Source organism: Nylanderia fulva, unplaced genomic scaffold (assembly GCF_048542155.1).
Source record: "Nylanderia fulva isolate GAGA-0341 unplaced genomic scaffold, ASM4854215v1 Scaffold43, whole genome shotgun sequence".
Lineage (NCBI taxonomy): Eukaryota > Metazoa > Arthropoda > Insecta > Hymenoptera > Formicidae > Nylanderia > Nylanderia fulva.
Genome location: NW_028190510.1, coordinates 643,121 through 664,347, shown reverse-complemented (window position 1 = coordinate 664,347; position 21,227 = coordinate 643,121). Strand labels below are relative to the sequence as shown.

Below are 21,227 nucleotides of genomic sequence, written 5' to 3'. Positions count from 1 at the left end.
CATAAATTTAGTATATATAAGCAGATTTGTTAATACAATAGGAAGTTACAAGTAAAAGTAATTGTGTCAACTCATAAATCAAATTCGGTTTTGTTATCAAGTTTAATTATGATAGCAGATTATTATTAGTATAGTAAACTGTACAATACTGTTAGCAGAATATTAATACAAATTTGAAAAAAACAACATCAGAAATTTTTATTAAATTTAATGCATCTATAAATAATGTTATAGTATATTATATAAAACAGTTATATTTTAATTTTATATTTTAATTTTAATTCCAAATGTTTATTATGTACATAATTTTAATTCGCTGAATTTTAATTATGTATATAATTTTACTTTCTGATTTCTTGTTATGTATCAGATATCAGACAATACAAACGTGCGCGAAGCGCGCGTTATTGATATTATTTTTATTTTTTAATTTTAAACTGTCAAAATATTAATTTTGACGGTGGCAGTTGTTTGATGCTATTAATATAACGCGCAATGTTAATCGAGACAACCAATCAGTACCGCAGAAAAGCAGCAACAATATTTGCGATAATTGATTTTGCATGCCTTTTTTAAAAAGGGATTCGTGTATATAAACAAGAAAATAAATACAAAAAATATTTAAATGTAATAATTAAAGAAACATTGTACTTAATAAAATATTATATGCTAAGAAAGCAAAGTGCAAAATTTCATTTTTTAATGCATTATGTATATATATATATATATATATATATATATAATTATATTAGCTAACAAGTGCATTTGTGAATTAATTTTACTTAATTAACTCTACTTTTAATTTATTTGATTAATATAATTCTTCTTATTTTTGAGTACTGTTTTATTTTTTATTTAACAAAATTGATTTTTTTCAAATTTTTCATAATATATTACTTGTATAAAGGGATATATCGAATGCAAATTGAAAACAATTGTTCTACTTTTTATTTTTCTTGATTGTATATTTAATCTTTAACAGCATAAGTTAAGATTTGATTTTTTTTTGTTAAAGTTATTTTAGTCAATAGCGCAACTTAAAAATTATTTTAAGTCTTAAAATACACACAGATATTTTTTTATACAAAATAAAAAGTACGACAAAGTTTAGAAAACACAATTTTAATAATCTATTAATGAAAGAACAATTAAAGGTGTCTATTATAGTAATTAGTATTTGTTATGTGAATTGTAGTATTTGTAAGTTTTAGAAATAGTTTATATATATATTCAATATCAAACTTTTGTTGGTCCACGATTATTTCAACATTATAATTCGTAAAATATCATATTATCGATATTATTTGAAATTATCTCAGGACTAAAATTTAAAAATAATTTTGAATAAAAGTATTTTCTTTATATCGTAAATATCCGTTGGTTATTCTATAAATATCCGTTATACTGTATGATTAAATATTATTGATTGTAAACAGAGAAAGGCTATAAAAGCTATTAAACGTAATACAGTTGACAGTTGATATTAATAAAATTCATTTAAACCAAATAATAAATACAAAAGAAATAAACATTTTGCGAACGTTTCGGCTGACATTTCAAGCCTTCAGCGCAATAAAAATATTATAATTATTGAATTGTAATATTAAACATTAAAGACGGTTATTAACAATGTCAAGATAATTTATATATAAAGTCAGCTTTTTAGATCTCGTTACATATGTTGCTAAGCAAGTCATCGTGTATGACAACCACTATCAGGGTTTAAAAACAAACCTTGATATAAAAAAGGTGAAAAATGTTTATTTCTTATGTATTTATTATTTGGTTTAAATGAATTTTATTAATATCAACTGTCAACTGTATTACGTTTAATAGCTCTTATAGCCCTTCTTTGTTTACAATTATTAAGTTTAGCAGAGCTTATTACTATTTTTATTAAATATTATTGTATTTGTGGACAAATATATATATATATATTTATATATTTTTAACTTATTTTGACTTACTCTATATTTCGGAACAGTATGTTAACTGCAAAAGTATATTGATAAAATTTATATTTTTTAACAATTAATTGCAACCAATTAATACTAGCAGCACGCAATGTTGGAAGAATATAATAGATTCACACACTTTATTAAAAGTATTGTATCTACCACGATATAGTTCGAAAAACTGACATCAGTCGATTCTCTGTACGGTTCGAAAGACCACGAAAGACTGAAATCAGTCGATTCTCTGTACGTGTCATCATGCTAAATATGATGTGTTAGGTCAACAAAACTTTGGAGGTCGTTATATACAGTGTCCCGGAACACCCTTAAGAACGTTCGTGTGATGATAGAGCGCATCGATACGAACGAAAAAGTCTTATACCATTTTGCGATATCTTCAATAATAATCGAAATATTTAATTTTAAAGTCAAGCGAATGAGAGCGAGTAAGAGAGAAAGTTTTATCAAAGATGGAGTTTTCGCAAAATGGTATATTTGGCCCTATATATAAATATATATATACATACAATACTTCTTTATAATAAAAATTATTTATGTGAAATTAATAATATCAATTTGATGTGAAAAATATTTATTTTATATAAGAAAATTCTTGTCAAAACAGATAAATATTTAATTGTAATCAAATAAATGATTTATATAGCAGTATAGAAATAACAATATTTTCTAATTTAATAATTTTTTCAATGCGTTGATACACTTTTATTCTTGTCAATTATATTCTTGGTAGTATATGAAACATTTAATTGATTTTAATTGTGTAAGTAAGAATTAAATTAAATTATCATTATAATAATCGATTCTTCCTTCCTTTTTACAGTATTTTATTTAGTGTCAGAATTACTTCAATTCCTGAATTATATATATATATATACACACACATATACATATACAGGGTGTTCCATAATACGCGATCACCTTTCATGGGCAGATAGAGCGTGTTAAACTGAATAGAAAATTCATGTATCATTTTGCGATATTTGCAATAATTATTGAGTTATTTATTAAAATATCTAAACGAATAAGCAGGTAGAAAGCATTATTTGATCGAGAGGCGGCGTTATGCAACGAGCGGCGACCAATGTAGTGGCGCCGAAAGGTAAGATGATACTTTTGATACTAAGCGGCATATAACAAAGAAGTCATTCGACATGCACACCGAGTTCGGACCTACCGCTTTCTACCCGCTCATTCGTTTAGATATTTTAATTAATAACTCAATAATTATTGCAAATATCACACACACACACACACAAAATAATACAGGACTTTTCTATTCAGTTTAACACGCTCTATCTGCCCATGAAAGATGATTCGCGAATTATGGGACACCCTGTATAAATATAGTTTTTTCTTTTCTTTTTTTTCGGATGGAGGAGTAGATTATAGCGAAGAAAAATACTTAACATCGTCGATAAAATTACACAAAACAATCTTCAAGAGATGTTTAAAAATTATTTTAGAAAATCGACTAGATAATTAAGACGTCGCTTAAATGTTAAAAATAATTAAAAAATTTTAATGTCTTCTATACAAAGATTGAAAATATTAGGCGATCTACGATGTTTATAAAAGATCTCCAAAAAGTAAAAATTTTTTAAATGTGTTTGAAGAATGCACATAAAAAAGCTAGGGTTTTTTAAATGTTTATTTAAAAAACATTTTCTCTCTTTATCTCTGAGGATTTTAGAGCGCTTTCTTAGGTTTAGATGAGATCTGAGAAATTGAAACATTATTTGGGCGTCTCTTGAAGACTTATACTAAATTGTATCTCTGTATTTATGGTTGCCCGTAGGAATAACGAAATTATTCTGAGAATACAAAATAATACTAGGGTCATGATAAAGTTACATACGATACGATACAGGGTTTTTATTCCGTTTACTTACAGTGTGAGCTGCTTTGGATGTAAACATGTGTACATCATTGAAAGAAATTATAACGTTCGATTAAAAAATCAAAAAAGCAGCAAAAAAAAAATGTTTCCATATATCAAATAAAAGCGAAGAAGACGAAAACAAACAAGTTATTTGCTAAATATCTTATTCTATACATTTGATTAAGAATATATAAATGTTGAGTGTGCCACATACCTTTCTTTTTTTTAAGTATTTTTTTGTTTATTAATGGTGCCCTGTACGTACCTGTTTGCGACATGTATGTTTATATGTATGTATAATATTGTATAATTTGTGTATTATAAATGCTGAAATAAATCTCATCAAGCAACGATGATTAAGAAAATATTAATGTTGGGTGTGCACTCTATATTTTAATATTTATATGAAACCTGTTTGTCTCATTAAAAATGTTTTCTCTTATATTTTAAGAAAAAAATTCTCATCCATCGACGATCTTTTAATGTGTATATATATATAATTCTCATCCATCGACGATCTTTTAATGTGTATATATATACACATTAAAAGATCGTCGATGGATGAGAATTTGGTGCGCATGGCGTCTTTCTTTATACGCAATCGAAGGGATCAAACGCTCTGCTCCCTTTCGAAAGAGCCTCCGAACGCGCTCCAGTAGACGCGCAGTGGTCGAGGACGAGCTATGGTCAGACGAAGGCGCGCTGTGGATCTTTCGCGTTCGAAATCGCCGCGCCGTAGAAATAATATTTACGCTTACCCCGAGCAGCGTCGTAAAACGAATGCCATCTCGTCATCGTCTCGACCATCGTAACACGCCCTCGTTGCATCCCAAGTACATCGAAATAGACGCCGTACGGAAGGCATATATGGGAAGCAAATATTAGTAGTATAAATGGAATTTTTCATCCACATCGCTGATGTGTACTATTATTGCAATGTTCAGAGAAATTAGAAAATGTCAAATAATACAATTGAACAATTATTTTTTCGTCGTATTGAAACTATACTGTCAAAGATATAAGCAAAATAAATTTTTTTCTAGTAACGTCAGTATAATAAAATATTATTTATATATGCACTCTATATTTTAATATTTATATGAATCCTGTTTGTCTCATTAAAAATGTTTTCTCTTATTTTTTAAGAAAAAAAATTGATAATTTTGTTCTTTTATACTAAAATCACAGATTCTTTAAAATTTTAATCTTATCTTTTGCCTTAATTTTTAAATATTTTGTAGAATAAAAACATATCCTTACATATTATCTAATAAATTTAAATAAATATGATGTTTTTTTTTAAATCGGCCAACAGAGCCAAAGCACGAAAAATTAATTATTCGAAACTGTATCTCTTGCTTTAAGATCACTAAGTTCCATATATAAATTAATCTCGAAACTTACATATGGAGAAATGGCTTCCCGCTTCAGCGACTTTTCGGACCTATATTTTTTGCGCCTATTTCTCCATATGTAAGTTTCGAGATTAATTTATATATGGAACTTAGTGATCTCAAACCAAGAGATACAGTTCCGAATAATTAATTTTTCGTGCTTTGGCTCTGTTGGCCGATTTAAAAAAAAACATCATATTTATATTCTTAATATTGAGAGCCGATAAAAATATTTCTTTCCAAATTTAAATAAATTTTAAAATATCTAATAAATGTTTAAATAAATTTAATAAATTTTAGTACAACATCCTAGCATAGCCGATCCGTGGTGAGCTGCAAGATTTTTTTTATTTATACGATTTCAACGGGTCAGCGTAATACAGGTATGCCACATACAGATATGCCACATGATACAGCCTTGTATTTTTTCCTGTTCATTAAAGGTGCCCTGTACGTACGTATTTGCAGCATGTATGTATATATGTATGTATAATTTGTGTATTATAAATGTTGAAATAAATCTCATCAAGCAACGAAACAACGGGAGATTTTTATTCTGAGTTTAGAAAATCATTAGCATCAATTTATATTTTTTTAAAAACACATTCAAAAACGTTATATAAAAAAATAATTTCATGATTAATAATAAATAGAAAAAATAAAGCTATAATATACACGAAATATATGTACTCTTCTTACATTAAATGCTTATTTATTAAATAGTTTAATTTTAATTTTAAGAACATCTTGAAGTGATTAATTGAGTGATGTAGATTATGCCACAATACTCATGCGTAAATAGTTTAAGTAAATAAAATTCTTTTTGATCAAAATTGATAACATTTTGATTGATTCTTTTATTTTATTTGATGTCATCATCGATTGATAAAAACGTATACTTATGACTCGTTAATTTTGATGTATGTATAATGTAGTCCATAGTCGACTAATTATGTAATAATGGATTCATCTAAATCGAATCATAAACTCCCTTCCTCACTCATACATACATGTATATATGTACATACATGAAATTATATATATTTCTATATATTAATTTAATTTTATTATATTTATGCGCGAATCGAAATCATATTGAATTAATGTAAGATTATATAACGAATTATATAGAAGATGATTTTATCTTAATGCGTGATCATAGTATAATTATATAAAACTCATATCAGATTTTCTCCCTCCTCCGATTTTTTGGCATCATTGTTTTCGACTATTTATTTACAACGATTCCTATATCTCAATTAATAGATCTATCACAAAGATAAATGATAAAAGCCCGATCGGAAATCCATGGAGTCATGTGTTCAAGAAATTTCAATGCAAAGTATACACATACATCATGCTGACTAGTTTTGTGTTAATCGTTATAATAATAATACTTTTCTGGATATATGCCAAGTTAGTATAAAGAAAAATACGGTAAATTAGTATTTAAAATATTAGATTGATTAATATAGTTATACTTATTTTAATACAATTCATTTTAATGTATTAATCAAATATGTATTTAATAATTTTAGCTATATCGAATATCATCTATTAAATGTTTTTTAAACTTTTTTTTATTTGGAATTTTTTAAAGAGAAAATTAAATAAGATTATTGGCTCACTTGAACTTAGATTCATATCTTCTATACTATAAGATACGAATATTATCGTTTCGATTAGAATTTAATGATTGTTTTATCATTAAAATCAATATCTTTTATCGATTTGTAGAAATAAAAGTGGGTCAATTACATGCTAAAATTGTTTTGGCGTTGCTTCTACGCGATTATGAGATCTGGTTAATCAAAAACAACGAGAGTTATCTAGACCCCCGATCAACTTTCACTGCTGCGGATAATGGAATTAATCTGCACTTCAGAAGGATTGTGCAAATGTAACATGAATTTTTCGAAAACTGTAAATAAAATATAAAAACATGTAAATAGAGAATCCTATTCTTTTTATGAATTTTAAATATTTAAAATAGGTTTTATAAAGCCACAATTATGAAAGATTTAAAGATATCTATCAAGTTTAAAAATATCACGTTATATTATTATATCTAAAGCAAATGTATCGCAATGAATCCTTCTTATTTCATAAATGTTCTTTTTGTTTTCTCATTGATACAGCACATAAGGATACAGCACATTCAATTAACTTTCTTAAGAACCGTGCAATTTTTTCTCTTCTTCTTTTTGCCGCAAATTGGAAAGTATACGGGTACCAAGGTGCTCGGCAACTACACGGATTACTTCCGCAAGGTCTTTTGGAATTCTATGGACAATAGGAAAGTAACGATAATGAATAATATTAATCATGATCTGAATCTGATATGAAATAAATAAATTCAAAATTAATACTCACAAAATGAAGATCTGCTGTTCTCAGGATTCGAGGGCGATATCCTTTTTGCTCAAGCGGCGATCTTTTTCGTGGCTGGTCGCGAGACTAGCATCACCACTATGACCTACACCCTCTGGGAGTTGGCCAAACATCCGGAAATGCAGAAACGCGTCAGAGAAGAAATTCTCGAGAAGATCCAAGAAGCAAACGGTGTCACATATGAAACGGTCCATAATATGAAATATCTGCATTAGTTGATAAACGAAACGTTAAGACTTTATCCGCCCGTGCCAATCCTGGATAGAGTTTCCTTAGAGGATTATACGGTATGTATAATATTATATTAAATCGCTCTTTTTCTTTTAATGATAGATCTTTTAGCTAAATAGAAGTGTCAATAGAAGAAAATAATACGAAGAGAATAATACAATTGACAAAAATAAATTACAGTTACCCAATACAGAGATAACTATCGAGAAAGGGACACCGGTGTACGTCGCATTACGCGGTATTCAGAGTGATCCCAGGTATTACTCGGATCCTAAGCGTTTCGATCCTGAACGATTTAGCGACGAGAGGAAGAACGAGATTGTACCATGCACTTTCTTACCTTTCGGCGAAGGCCCGCGAAATTGTATAGGTAGGTGAATCGTTGGCTATACAGGCGGATTTGGAATGGATTTGATAAAATGTAGAACTTGCTGCAGCAAATATTCTTCGATATCTATCAGTTGATAGATCTATTTATTTCATTTTATGTTTTTTATTACAGTTCATTTATTACATCTGCAAAACAAAACCGATTAGCAAAATAATTAATTTTTTAAATATTTGACAAATATGCACAACTAAATTTTTTATAAAGTGTAAGACAGGCAATAAGAGCCAATCGCGGAAGACAGTGCGTTATCCCAACAAAACTAAATTTTTTTGTTAGAATTAAATATCTGTGCACAAGGCACCAAATTTTGCTTGGTCACGGCCAAGATTTTAAAATATGAAATAATCTCATATTTGAGATTTAATTTCAATAACCCTTTAACTCCTCTACGGAAATAATATTTTATAAATTTTAAATTTTAAAATAAACTTTTTATATTATTTATAAAACAAATATATTAAAAGATCTATTGGCGTTTTAATTACCTGTTGTATATTATATTACGAAAAAAGTTCTGAATTCGCTTTTGCTCTTCCATTAAATTTTCGATCTTCTTCAGATTGATTTCCTTCTTGGTTATTAGCTACATGATTAGGAATGTTACTAACCGCTGTCGAATTGATAGCGATTCTACGCGATTACGAGGTTTTTTTTAATCCTTCATGGATGTCTATTGTGGAAGCGCGAAATGTGTTCACTACGCCACCCGAAGGATTCCTGCTGGACTTGAAGAAGATATAATTGGTATTTATATTATTTACACCATATTATATTATTATACATATAAATTAATCATATTACTCTCTCGTAATACTAATACTCTCATTTTAATGATATATTATTTGATGTATGTTTTTTTTCAATGTTGAATCTAATTAATGAATATTTTATTTGAGAGGACATTGGAAAAATATTTTGTTTAAAAGATATGAATGTCTTACAAATCTAATTATCATAATCAAAAATAATTCTATTAAAGTTATTTTATATAGTTTATATAATCGTAGCATTAATAATTATATACAATTTTATTAATTCTATTTATATATTCTTTTCACTATCTGAAAAATAAGAATTTTTAACACTTATTCTTTTTACAAAGTAAATTAAAAAGATAAAAATAAATTCAATACACACAATTAAAATAATAAATATATAAATCAATCTATAGAGTCATAATCATTTGATTATTTTTTTGTAAAAAGAAATTGTTTTAGCTTTATTTCAGGTTTTTTTAGCTATTTGTAGTCAAGTTGTACACCACTAAATTCACTATGTACACTATGCTGTGATCTACATATTATGCCGTTTTGTTTATATAAATTTAATTGTGATTATAATCCCGATTGGACTATTTAGGCAATAACGCCAGATATTTTTTGAATTCCCGAAGTACACAGTCCCGCGGATTGAGTGGTTCCACTGCCATCAGATAATTACTGAGGTACTGCGGTAAGAAGCAGAGGATACCCTTGCTAGCCAACATGGCCCAGTCTACAGGCTGCTTCTCCCCTGTGTTTATAATAATAATAATAAATCTTCTTTTTGCATAAATGAGCAGTTGCATATATAAATATATACCATGTACCATAATGCAAAAAGCATTTCTATATTCAAATTTTAAAAAATTAAAAATACATATAAATGAAATCCAAATATGTAAAAAATTAATTATAAAAATGTCATTCTAACATTGACAGTTAGAATGACATTTTTCAGTCAGAAAAATAAAAATATTATATGAATGCTTAAGTATTATGTCGTTTGCGAAAAAATGGAAATAAGACAGAGTTAAAAATATTTAGAATAATGTACCTCACTGATAGCATACGTTGCTAGCAATGGAATAAGACCTTTTTTAAACCAAAAATCCGACACTAACGGATTGTTCAACATGTTATTAAACCATTCTTGTGTCACTTTACGTCCTACTAATTGAGATACTTTGATTTTCTGAGCAATAGAATATAAATTTCTATCGTAGATGATATCTTTCACTAAAAGTAATATTTAGAAAATAAGACTCAGAATTTTTATAGAAAATAAAACTGTATTTTTGTCACATCTTAATTTAATTGTTATATGATTTACATACTCATGAGTACAATTTAGCAAATCGGTATAAATTGTACTAAATACTTTTTTATTTTTTAATATACAATATGCAACGATAAATTTCGCTTAATGTGTATATCGTTGACAAAAAACAATTGTCACATCTTAATTTAATTGTTATATGATTTACAAACTTATGAGTAAAATTTAGCAAATTAGTATAAATCGTACCAAATACTTTCTTTATTTTTTAATTTACAATATGTAGCAACGATAAATTTCCGTTAATGTGTATATCGTTGACAAAGGACAATAATTTGAAATAAATAAAAAAATGTCAATCCTTTTATAGCTTTATTGCGGTTTTAACACCTATCTTAGGGAGTATGATTTAGCATACATACTTTACAAGCAAGAAAAAAATATTGGAATTAAAAAACGTATAAATGTAATATGTAATAATATGTACTAAAGATAAAGATTGATTGTCTTTATATTTAAGTTTTATGGTGTATAATAATTTTTGAAACATTTGATACATAAATAATATATATTAATTGCAATGTTTTATGTAAATTGCACATTGTACTTTTTTAATAAACATATCCTATTTACTTACGCAATTTTTCCTTTTGTGTCAAAAATTCTAAATATTTCATCAGCAATATCAAGATATTTTATATTTAAAGTGTAACTTCCCGGTGATAACTCATCCAAAAAAGAAACATGAATTATCAATGTTATATGTCGAGTTATAAATTGTATCTTTATCTTTTTTATGATATTTTTTACATTTGGAAATAAAACTATATTTTTAATACTTAGTTTTTCTGAATGTAAAAATATGTTTTGCATTTTGTTAAAAATGCTTATACTGATATTGTATTCTCCATAGAAAATATATAATTATAATTAGTTTACATATAACTTTAACATATTACTAATTCTTATAGTTATGCAATCATGATATATATATTATATATATAATAACGAATTTAATAATACGTATAAATATAACTATATTGGCTGTAAATTTTTATAATATTTAAATAAAAATTTGTACTATATACCCATACGAAAAAAATTACTGATATAATAATACTTTTTCTATAATATATTATTGTTATACCAGTAATTTTTGCATATTCTTGTAGTTTCTTTTGTAAGGGTACGTATATATATATATATATATATATATATATATATATATATATGTATATACATATATATACAATACATGTGTATGTGTGTGTGTGCGTAAAGTGTATTGAGTAACAAGTGCGGGAAATCGGCCGAGAGTGCGGAAGTTTGGCGCACGAGGCGAAGTCAAGTGTGACAATCCGCACTCTCGGCCGATTTATGACCCGCACATGTTGGTCACGATATTATGTGTGACCGGTGCGTGGAAAGGGAATCTTTTCTATAATCCCAACATGTGCGGAAAGGGCGACTTTCCGCGCACCTGTTGCACAAAATATATTTTGGTTAATTCATGTAAAAAAATTAAAAACAAGTCAATATGTAATTCAAAATTAATAGATAGTACATTTATCATTTAACATTTAACAAACAAATTTATATATATATATATATATATATATATATATATATATATATATATACATTTTTATATTTATTTTATACCTAACAATAAAATTTATAGTAATATTATATGACTACTTTCTTATGAACACAGACAATAATATATACAATAGTTTAATTACATTAAGCAAGTTCGCAACAAAATTAAAAACTTGATGGGTGCAGTCATAAAGATTTGTAAATATAGAAACATCGAAGAATAGTACATCTAAATAAATAATAACTAAAGCAATGAAATATAAATAGTACATACAATATATAATAATTATTATTATAAAATATATTCACGCACACTATGTAAAGCTGCAATTTTTTTACTTTTACCAATGGATAATAGTATAGAAGACTGTCTTTGTCTTTCTATTTGATTGTCAGCGAATTGATATCTTGCTTTCAATTTTGCCAAAATTCTTCATTATAAAATCCTAATATATATAAACAAAGATTTGCACAATGAAATCAATATATACTCTTTATATAATAAACAAAACAAATATAAATTGATATTCATATATTAATAAGATTTTACAATATATCATTTTTTCTTTCGCTTTTCATAATAATATTTATTAAATTTACCTTTTCTTTCATTCCAATACTTGCGTCTACATTGACCTTCAATCGTTCAAGGTATTCGTTTATTTTCTAAAATGTATAATAATAATTTTTTTTACATTATTAATAAACAATGTTATTATAACATTATCAAAATTATTTAACATTAAATAATAATTATTAATATTGCATTATTATCGCATTTTGTATATACATACATATATATATACATGTAAAATTTTTACCTGAGTTAGATATACGGAATATACGTTATTAATAAGAATAATAAAAGCTGCAGGTATATTAATATGTCTAAAAATGAAAAAAACAAATGTATATATAAAGCACAATAAATTTTTGTACAAAATATAAAAATGTCACATTACTTTGGTTTTATGTTCCAAAAATCATTTAATATGAAGTACTTCAGGATAATTGAATTCTTTGCATGTTTCGTAATAATATGTAAGAATAAACTGTTAGGAAGATATTGATATTGTCGTTTTCCATAAATGTCATGTTTATAATTAAAATAGTCGGTGATGATAGAAGTATCTTCAGTGCAAGCCAAGTATTCTAAAAATTTAGGATCAGATTTTTCAAATCCTATATTATACACTAATCTCCAAATCATTTTGTTGGTATATATCGTCAAACCATTACAATATGTCCACTCCTTCCACCATGGCAAAACTCTAAAACGTAATAAAAGATTAAATTTTCTTATTAAAAATTAGCATATGGATCTCTTGATCGAATTATTTGAACATTGTAGGTGATACCTACAAGAAAATTTCATTAAAAAAGACTAAAAAAGTATGTATAACAATATTTACTTGTGTTTTGTAGGATTTTGGAGATGCTGTTCTAATTTATTCTTGGCTTCTTTCTTACAATTGAAGTTCTCAAGAAAACATGCCCATCTTGCAGCTTCTTGTCGTAAACATATTCTAAGTTCGTCTGTATCATCAATTTCTTCATATTTGATTCTTCCAAGTACTTGTTCTAATGCGTACCTTACTCTAGACTAAAAATTGTTAAATATATATTTATTTTAACAAATAGTAAGATGCAATTTAATTCGACCAAAAACTAACTATTCATTTATTGAAAATAAGTACACACTACATTTCGACCCACATTGTGTTAAAAATATATTTATTTGTTTATATTACAAATATATTTAAAAATTAATTATTATATTTTTTTATTATTTTCCAATAGATTCTTAAAATTTTTTTTATAAAATAAACATAAATACAAATTCACTTATAGACGCTAACGTTTATCTATTCACATACATATGCACGTGCAAATATACATATGTATTATACCTGTACGCAAAAATATGGTTTAATTTGTGCAAAATGTTTTATAATATTTAATAGATATTATCGCTTTATAACTATTTATTAATCATATTTTATTTTTAAATAAGGTATAAAATATATCTTTTTGAATTATGTAATTAAATTTTTTTAACTATATATATGTTTAATATTTTTTTTATTACAACATGTAATATTGATATAAAGCCAATATAATTGCATTTATTGACAAAGATTTTAAGCACCTTGCTATATATCAAATAACAATTTTATATACCAATAATATTTGGAGTAGTGAAAATTATAGACTTTTCGGACAGTTCTTCAGGTGAGTGATTATTCAAACTGAATTTGTTTGCACATTTGTTTGCGATATAATAGAATGTAAAATAATTTTATCGGTGCTGGATATATTTTTCCAAGTATTTAAATTATTTGTGATCAATGAGTGTATATGCAAATATTTAAAGTGTAATATTTTTATTGAAATTTATTAATATTTACAGTAATATTTCCATCCAGTTCTCTCCATGGAAAAGTACCATACATGTATTCCAAAGCTTTAAACATAGGATACCATGCTATATAATCTTCTTCTTGTTGCAAATACTCTATAAGATTCCAGAATATATGGGTTTGGAGTTGGCCTGCTATCATTAAATGAAATGCATCATCGATAATTTGAGCACGATTAAGAACATGAATTTTCGTGTAATTATCATGGATTAGAAAAATTGAAATTCTTCGCCAATTCTCATCATCATAATTAACGCGATAATATCCTGTCGAATAGTAAATAAATTTTATCAATTTTTATTGTTTTACGTAATTTTATCATTAAAATACATATTTTCAAATTTATTTCAATTTTTGTTTCATACTTCTGTTTATATAAATTATAAATTAAAAATCAAAAATTTAATAGATATAAAAGAAATGCAAATACATAATATAGAAAATTAATTATAAAAATGTCATTCTAATACTTGAAATAGTAGAGAAAATGAAACTGTGCAGGATATTGTTATATATCATAAAATAAAATTGATTTTAGTTGTGCATAATTAATAATTATTTTATGCTAAACCCATATAATTTTTGTAGCATATGTAACGTTACAAAAAATCTACGTTACCTGGATTTATTATTATTAATTTTATAAATATAATTATCTTTTTAATAATTTTTACAATTATTTGAATAACATATTTGTAAAAATATAACATTAATATTGAATGATATTATTTAGAAAACGCCTACGTATATCTTAAATATAATATTATATATATATATATATATATATATATATATATATATGTAAGTATGTAATATAATATATATATATATATATATGTAAGTATGTATATATATATATATATATATATATATATATATATACATATACATAATATATATATATATATACATATGTAAGTATGTATATATAATAATGCAAAATATTACACAAAAAGTTTTAAAACTATTATAATTATAATAAATTATATTATAATTATATAATAAATATCTCAAAATTTTATAGAACAATGAATAAAAAAATAAATAAAATTAGATAAAAAAATAAAATTATGTAAATTATATGTTTGTAAAATAAAGATAAGAAATAAATCATAATAAGTCCGTATGTCGATATTTACCAACTTGTTGTATATTAAATATCATCCAACCACCCTCTTTAAATGGTAATGATAATTTGAGATCCTCTGACACGTTTAGAAAATGATGAGTAAAATTGTTAAAATTGAGAGATGCTTCCGTAGTAAAAGTTATAGGAATGTGGCGAATTTTTAATATGTCGATATATTGTATCGACACAGTTGTTTGGCTCATTGGATCACTATAATTTCGTTTTACTTTAATGAGAGGACAGTGCTTTTCCGAAGACCAATATTTCATTCTTGTTAGTCGTACAGCATTATTCATTTTGAAAGCAACATTCAAATGATTCATAGAGCCTAGACAATGTGATAGCCTAAATTCACAAAGTACGTAAAATATATAAATAGAAACAAGTTACAAATATGTTCAAATTATCTGTATAATGTTCATATTATATAGAAAATGTTGGTAGTTATTGAGATATGGGAAGCCACTTCCGATTTCGATGACCTTGACATTTGTTGTCAAGATCACTGACCTGAGTAAGTATAAAGAGGTTTTAAGTGTCGCTCATTATTTTAAAAAAGTTATTAACAAAAAAGTTATGAACAGAAAAGAGATATAAGTTTTACATATTTAAAAACCTGTTAAATAAGATTAGAAAACAAATGTAGCACAAAAATGCAATTAAAACAACAGATATAAGAATTATAAACAATATAAAAAATAAAGAAAATAATAAATAAAAAAAAAATTTTTTAATAATTTTAAAAAATAACAAATTATGAAACAAAAATAAAACAACAATAAATATGTATATGAAAACATGATAACGATAACAACTTCTTTCTACAGAAATCGTTTTCATAGGAAGAGTAATAAAATTAAAAATAATACTGGTAGAAGATCAGTAAGAATAGAGGAATTGTAACACTAAGCAAAAACATTATGAAATAATGTCAGAAGAAACGAAAGAAAATAAGGGACATTATATAAAAAAAATTTGTATATTATTATAAATTATTTAAGATTTCTATAATTTTATTTTTTTATATTATATTCTATGTTGTATTACTCACGTGCTATTTGCATATGAGAGAATGTTTTTCCAAAAAATGTGTCCGAGGGCGTGTTGCATCATGCGCACTATAAAGGGTGCTATAATTTACATCAAAATTATAAATTAAATACTTTATAAATGCATATTTATTATAATGGTTGCATGTAAACAGAGTAATTTTATAAAGAAAATTATAATATAAATCTATATATAGGATAGTAATCGCGTAAGAGTGAAATGTTTTTTATTGCCGCACCGTTTATCGTTTTATTTTATAAGTAAATTTCTTCTTAATACTTACGAAGATAGCAAAACTTTAAAGGACCATTCCCTCTACTTACATATGTACGGCTATCACTGTACACTATGTGTGCGTGTGCGTGTGCGTGTGTGTGTGTGTGCGCGTTTGCGTAAGTGTGTGAATAAGCATGAGCGTGTGCGCGCGCAGGTGTGTACTTTTATAAATATATTAAATTAAAATCCAGATAAAAAATTAATTATCTTCTAATTTTACACATATTTTAAACCATTAACAGTTAAAAATTTGCGCAGACTATTTTATTAAATTACGTATACCTTTGATAGAATTGGGAATTTCCAATGAACTGTTAACTTGTGAAGTAAAATTCCACATATAATAATCACTATCCAAATTAAAAGAGTAATGTTGATTTTGAACAACAAATAAATTTATTATTGGATAATCTGGATTAGTCTATAGAAAAAATAATTATTATATCGATATAAGCTTTTTGAAAATACTTGCATTAAAAATAAATACTAATATTATTACTGTTACTTTATTGTTAAAACGAATCATTTTTTTATTTTAAAAAACACATTAAAATAAATATATAATAATGAAATCTAAATTTTGTATTAATATAATTAACGAATATGTATTACGTATTTTTTAAATTATTGCCTCATGATATTATATTATTGCAAATTTCTTTTTACCAAATTTAATTAAATAAATGTGTACTCGTTTTTTATTAATTTTTTTATATTACATTACATAAAAATTTTAAAATATGTACTAGTGGTGTTAAAAAAATAAAAATTTTAAATAAATTAATTATAATTATATATATGTAAACATGTGTGAAAAAAGTATTTCTTTAAAATAGTAAATTATTTTAAATAATACTAAATATATTTTCCAGACAATTCACAAAGAATGCATATAGATTTTGTAAAAAGGGTTTGATTTAAGAAAACCTTGCAATCTAAATGTTTAAGTATTATATCGTTTACAAGAAGGTGGGAGCGAGATAGAGTTGATAATATTTAAAATTACGTACCTTATTGACAGCATACGTTGCAAGCAATAAAATAAGACCTTTTTTAAACCAAAAATCCGACACTAATGGATCGTTCAACATGTTATTAAACCATTCCTGTGTCACTTTACGTCCTACTAATTGAGCTACTTCGATTTTGTGAGCAATAGGATATAAATTTTCATTGTAGATGATATCTGCTTCTCTGAAAATTATATTTTAATGTTAACACGCAGAACTTTTATAGAAAACTTTATTTTTGTTACAATATTTTAATTTAATTGTTACTTGTACGATTTACAAAGTCATGGATGCAATTTAGCAAATCAGTATTGTAAATTAAACCAAATAATATTTTCTTTATTTTTTAATTTACAATATGAAACAACGATAAATTTCTGTTAATGTGTATATCGTTGACAAAGAACAATAATTTGAAAATTTTTTAAATGTCATTTTTTTCATAGCTTCATTACAGTTTTAACATCTACCTGAGAGGGTACAATTTAACATACATACTTTACCTTTTATTCAAACGGTATACTTTAACTTTGGAATAATATAAATAAACATAATTCTACGAAAGTTTTTTATATTTCACAATTCTTTATACTTTCGAACGTGCACAGAAACAAAATATTGTATATACATGTTTTTAAATTTTATCTATTTGCATACTAATATAATTTTATTTTTAATGTAATTCTAAACACTTGTACTCACTTATAAAAAACAAGTCCGAAAACTATTATGCCATTGTCATGGAAATTTGGAATTGCAACATGTGTTACCTTCGAAATATTGTTCGAACATTGTTTCCATTCATTTTTGAACAGCAACGTGATATTTTCAGCTACATTTTCTGCAAATTCTATGTGAAATCCAGATTCGTTTCTGCACCACATTTCAATGTTTTGAGTGTCTTTATCAATAAGTTATAGGTAATTAGACACAATCATTGTTGCAAGATAAGGCGACATTGCAGATGTGATAGCGAAGTGTGTCCATAACATTTTAAACTTATTTTCTTCCGTTTGTCGCAATGGTATATTTGACAAAGCCGTACATTGATTACATCCTATAGATATATTAAAGGTTGCTTCTAACAATAAATTCTGTTCATTCCAACATGAAGACAATCGTCGGGTGCAGATTATATGAAACTGAGTAGCACCTATCAAACTATACATTTCAAGGAATATATATTAATGAACATTTTTAGTAAGCATAAAAATATTGGAATTAAAAAACGTATAAATGTAATAAGTAATATGTACTAAAAAAAAGATTACCCATCTTTATATTTAAATGTTATGGTATATAATAATTTTTGAAACATTTGATACATAAATAATTATTATATTAATTGCAATGTTTTATGTAATTGCACATTGTACTTTTCTAATAAACATATCCTATTTACTTACGCAATTTTTCCTTTCATGTCAAATATTCTAAAGGATTCATCAGTATTACCATAATATTTTATATTTAAAGTGTAAATTCCTGGTAATAACTCATCCATAAAAGAAACATGAATTATGTCTTTACCAATATTATATGTCGAGTTATAAATTGTATCTTTATCATTTTCATGATATTTTTTTACATTTGAAAATAAAACTATATTTTTAATACTCAATTCTCCTAAATATAAAAATATATCTTGCGTTTTGTAAAAAATTCTTATACTGATATTGTATTCTCCATAGAAAATATGTCCTTCAATATATGATATAAGCTTGATATCGTAATGAATTGGGTTTATATATTCTGATGGATCACAACATAAAGATGATTCATTACGAATAGAAGCCGTCTCAGCGATAAACATAAATCCGCTACTTAATAATAGTTTTAGAAATATCATCATTTTGGAAAAGGAATATTTATTTAAGATTTGTAAATCACACTGTAAACAAAAGATAAATAGAGAAATTAAATATAGTTTTGATGTCTATTTTAAATTTCTAGATGACACAAGAGCGTGCTTTGCGCGCGCTTTTAATATAATTTCTATTATTTATTTTACAATTGTTAAATTGTTAATTTTCGATGACAGTTGCATGATGCTATAAATATGTCCATAATTTTATTTCGCTGAATTTTAATTATGCATATAATTTTAATTTCTGTATTTTGATTATGTATATAATTTTAATTTCTGAATTTTTGTTATGTATCAGGTATCAGACAACACAAACGTGCGCAAAGCGCGCGTTATTGATATTATTTTAATTTTTTATTTTTCAACTGTCAAACTGTTTTCATTTAATTTATTTGATTAATATAATTCTACTTATTTTTGAGTACTGTTTTTATATTTATTTTTTATTTAACAAAATTGATTTTTTTCAAATTTTTCATAATATATTACTCGTATAAGGGGTTATATCGAATGCAAATTTAAAACAATTGTTCTACTTTTTATTTTTCTTGACTGTATATTTAATCTTCAACAGCATAACTTAAGATTTGATTTTTTTTGTTAAAGTTATTTTAGTCAATAGCGCAACTTAAAAATCATTTTAAGTATTAAAATACACACAGATATTTTTTTATACAAAATTAAAAGTACGACAAAGTTTAGAAAACAGAATTTTTATAATCTATTAATGAAAGAACAATTAAATGTGTCTATTATAATAATTATTATCTGTTATGTAAATTGTAGTATTTGTAAGTTTCAGAAATAGTTTATATTGGATATCAAACTTTTGTTGGTCCACGATTATTTCAACATTACAATTCATAAAATATTATATTATCGATATTATTTGAAATTATCTCAGGACTAAAATTTAAAAATAATTTTGAATAAAAGTATTCTCTTTATATCATAAATATCTATATATAATTAATTCTATAAATATCCGTTATACGGTATGATTAAATATTATTGATTGTAAACAAAGAAGGGCTATAAGAGCTATTAAACGTATAATACAGTTGACAGTTAATATATATTAATAAAATTCATTTAACTCAAATAATAAATACATAAGAAATAAACATTTTGCGAACGTTTCGGCTGACATTTCAAGTCTTCTTCGGCGCAATAAAAATATTTTAATTATAAATTAAATTGTAATATTAAACATTAAAGACGGTCATTAACAATGTCAAGATAGTGTAGCTCTTATAGTCCTTCTTTGTTTACAATTATTAAGTTTAACAGAGCTAATTACTAATTTTATTAAATATTCTTGTATTTGTGGACAAATATATATATATATTTTTATATTTTTAACTTATTCCGACTTACCCTATATTTCGGAACAGTATGTTAACTGCAAAAGTATATTGATAAAGATTATATTTTTTAACAATTAACTGCAACCAATTAATACTAGCAGCACGCAATGTTGGAAGAATATAATAGATTCACACACTTTATTAAAAGTATTGTATCTACCACGATATAGTTCGAAAAACTGACATCAGTCGATTCTCTGTACGGTTCGA

At 25.3% G+C, this 21,227-nt stretch overlaps 2 protein-coding genes and 1 pseudogene across 4 annotated transcripts in view; 1 reads left to right on the top strand and 2 right to left on the bottom strand.

Annotated features, from left to right (window-relative positions):
• The window catches only part of LOC114928072 (aminopeptidase N-like), a 29,070-nt gene extending 26,903 nt beyond the window's left edge, over window positions 1-2,167 (bottom strand). The window contains exon 1 of the mRNA XM_085486387.1: window positions 1,968-2,167. The gene's annotated coding sequence lies outside the window, so the exon portion shown is untranslated. The remainder of the gene's footprint in view (window positions 1-1,967) is intronic.
• A 4,491-nt stretch (window positions 2,168-6,658) lies between these two features.
• LOC146721675 (cytochrome P450 6k1-like) lies at window positions 6,659-9,067 on the top strand (annotated as a pseudogene).
• A 2,967-nt stretch (window positions 9,068-12,034) lies between these two features.
• LOC114928071 (aminopeptidase N-like) lies at window positions 12,035-21,227 on the bottom strand. 3 transcript variants are annotated; one of them, XM_085486401.1, is made up of 13 exons: window positions 21,028-21,227; window positions 19,190-19,674; window positions 18,486-18,944; window positions 17,784-17,967; window positions 17,056-17,194; window positions 16,499-16,577; window positions 15,458-15,792; window positions 14,307-14,584; window positions 13,311-13,501; window positions 12,861-13,169; window positions 12,720-12,786; window positions 12,499-12,564; window positions 12,035-12,344 (listed from the first exon to the last, which is right to left on the bottom strand). In XM_085486401.1, the coding sequence occupies exons 3-13, from the start codon at window positions 18,665-18,667 to the stop codon at window positions 12,291-12,293; spliced, it is 1,884 nt and encodes a 627-aa protein (XP_085342527.1). In that variant the 5' UTR covers window positions 18,668-18,944; window positions 19,190-19,674; window positions 21,028-21,227; the 3' UTR covers window positions 12,035-12,290. The 3 variants fall into 3 exon arrangements, with proteins under 3 accessions (XP_085342527.1, XP_085342530.1, XP_085342528.1); XM_085486404.1 differs by having other exon boundaries at window positions 14,307-14,452; XM_085486402.1 differs by lacking the exon at window positions 19,190-19,674.

Coding starts and splice junctions, on each gene's coding strand:
- LOC114928071 (XM_085486401.1), bottom strand. CDS start 18,667: ATGTGGTGCAGAAACGAATCTGGATTTCACATAGAATTTGCAGAAAAT. Junction 17,968..18,485: donor TTCGGACTTGTTTTTTATAA/GTGAGTACAAGT, acceptor TATAATTTTCAG/AGAAGCAGATATCATCTACA. Junction 12,565..12,719: donor ATTCCGTATATCTAACTCAG/GTAAAAATTTTA, acceptor TATACATTTTAG/AAAATAAACGAATACCTTGA.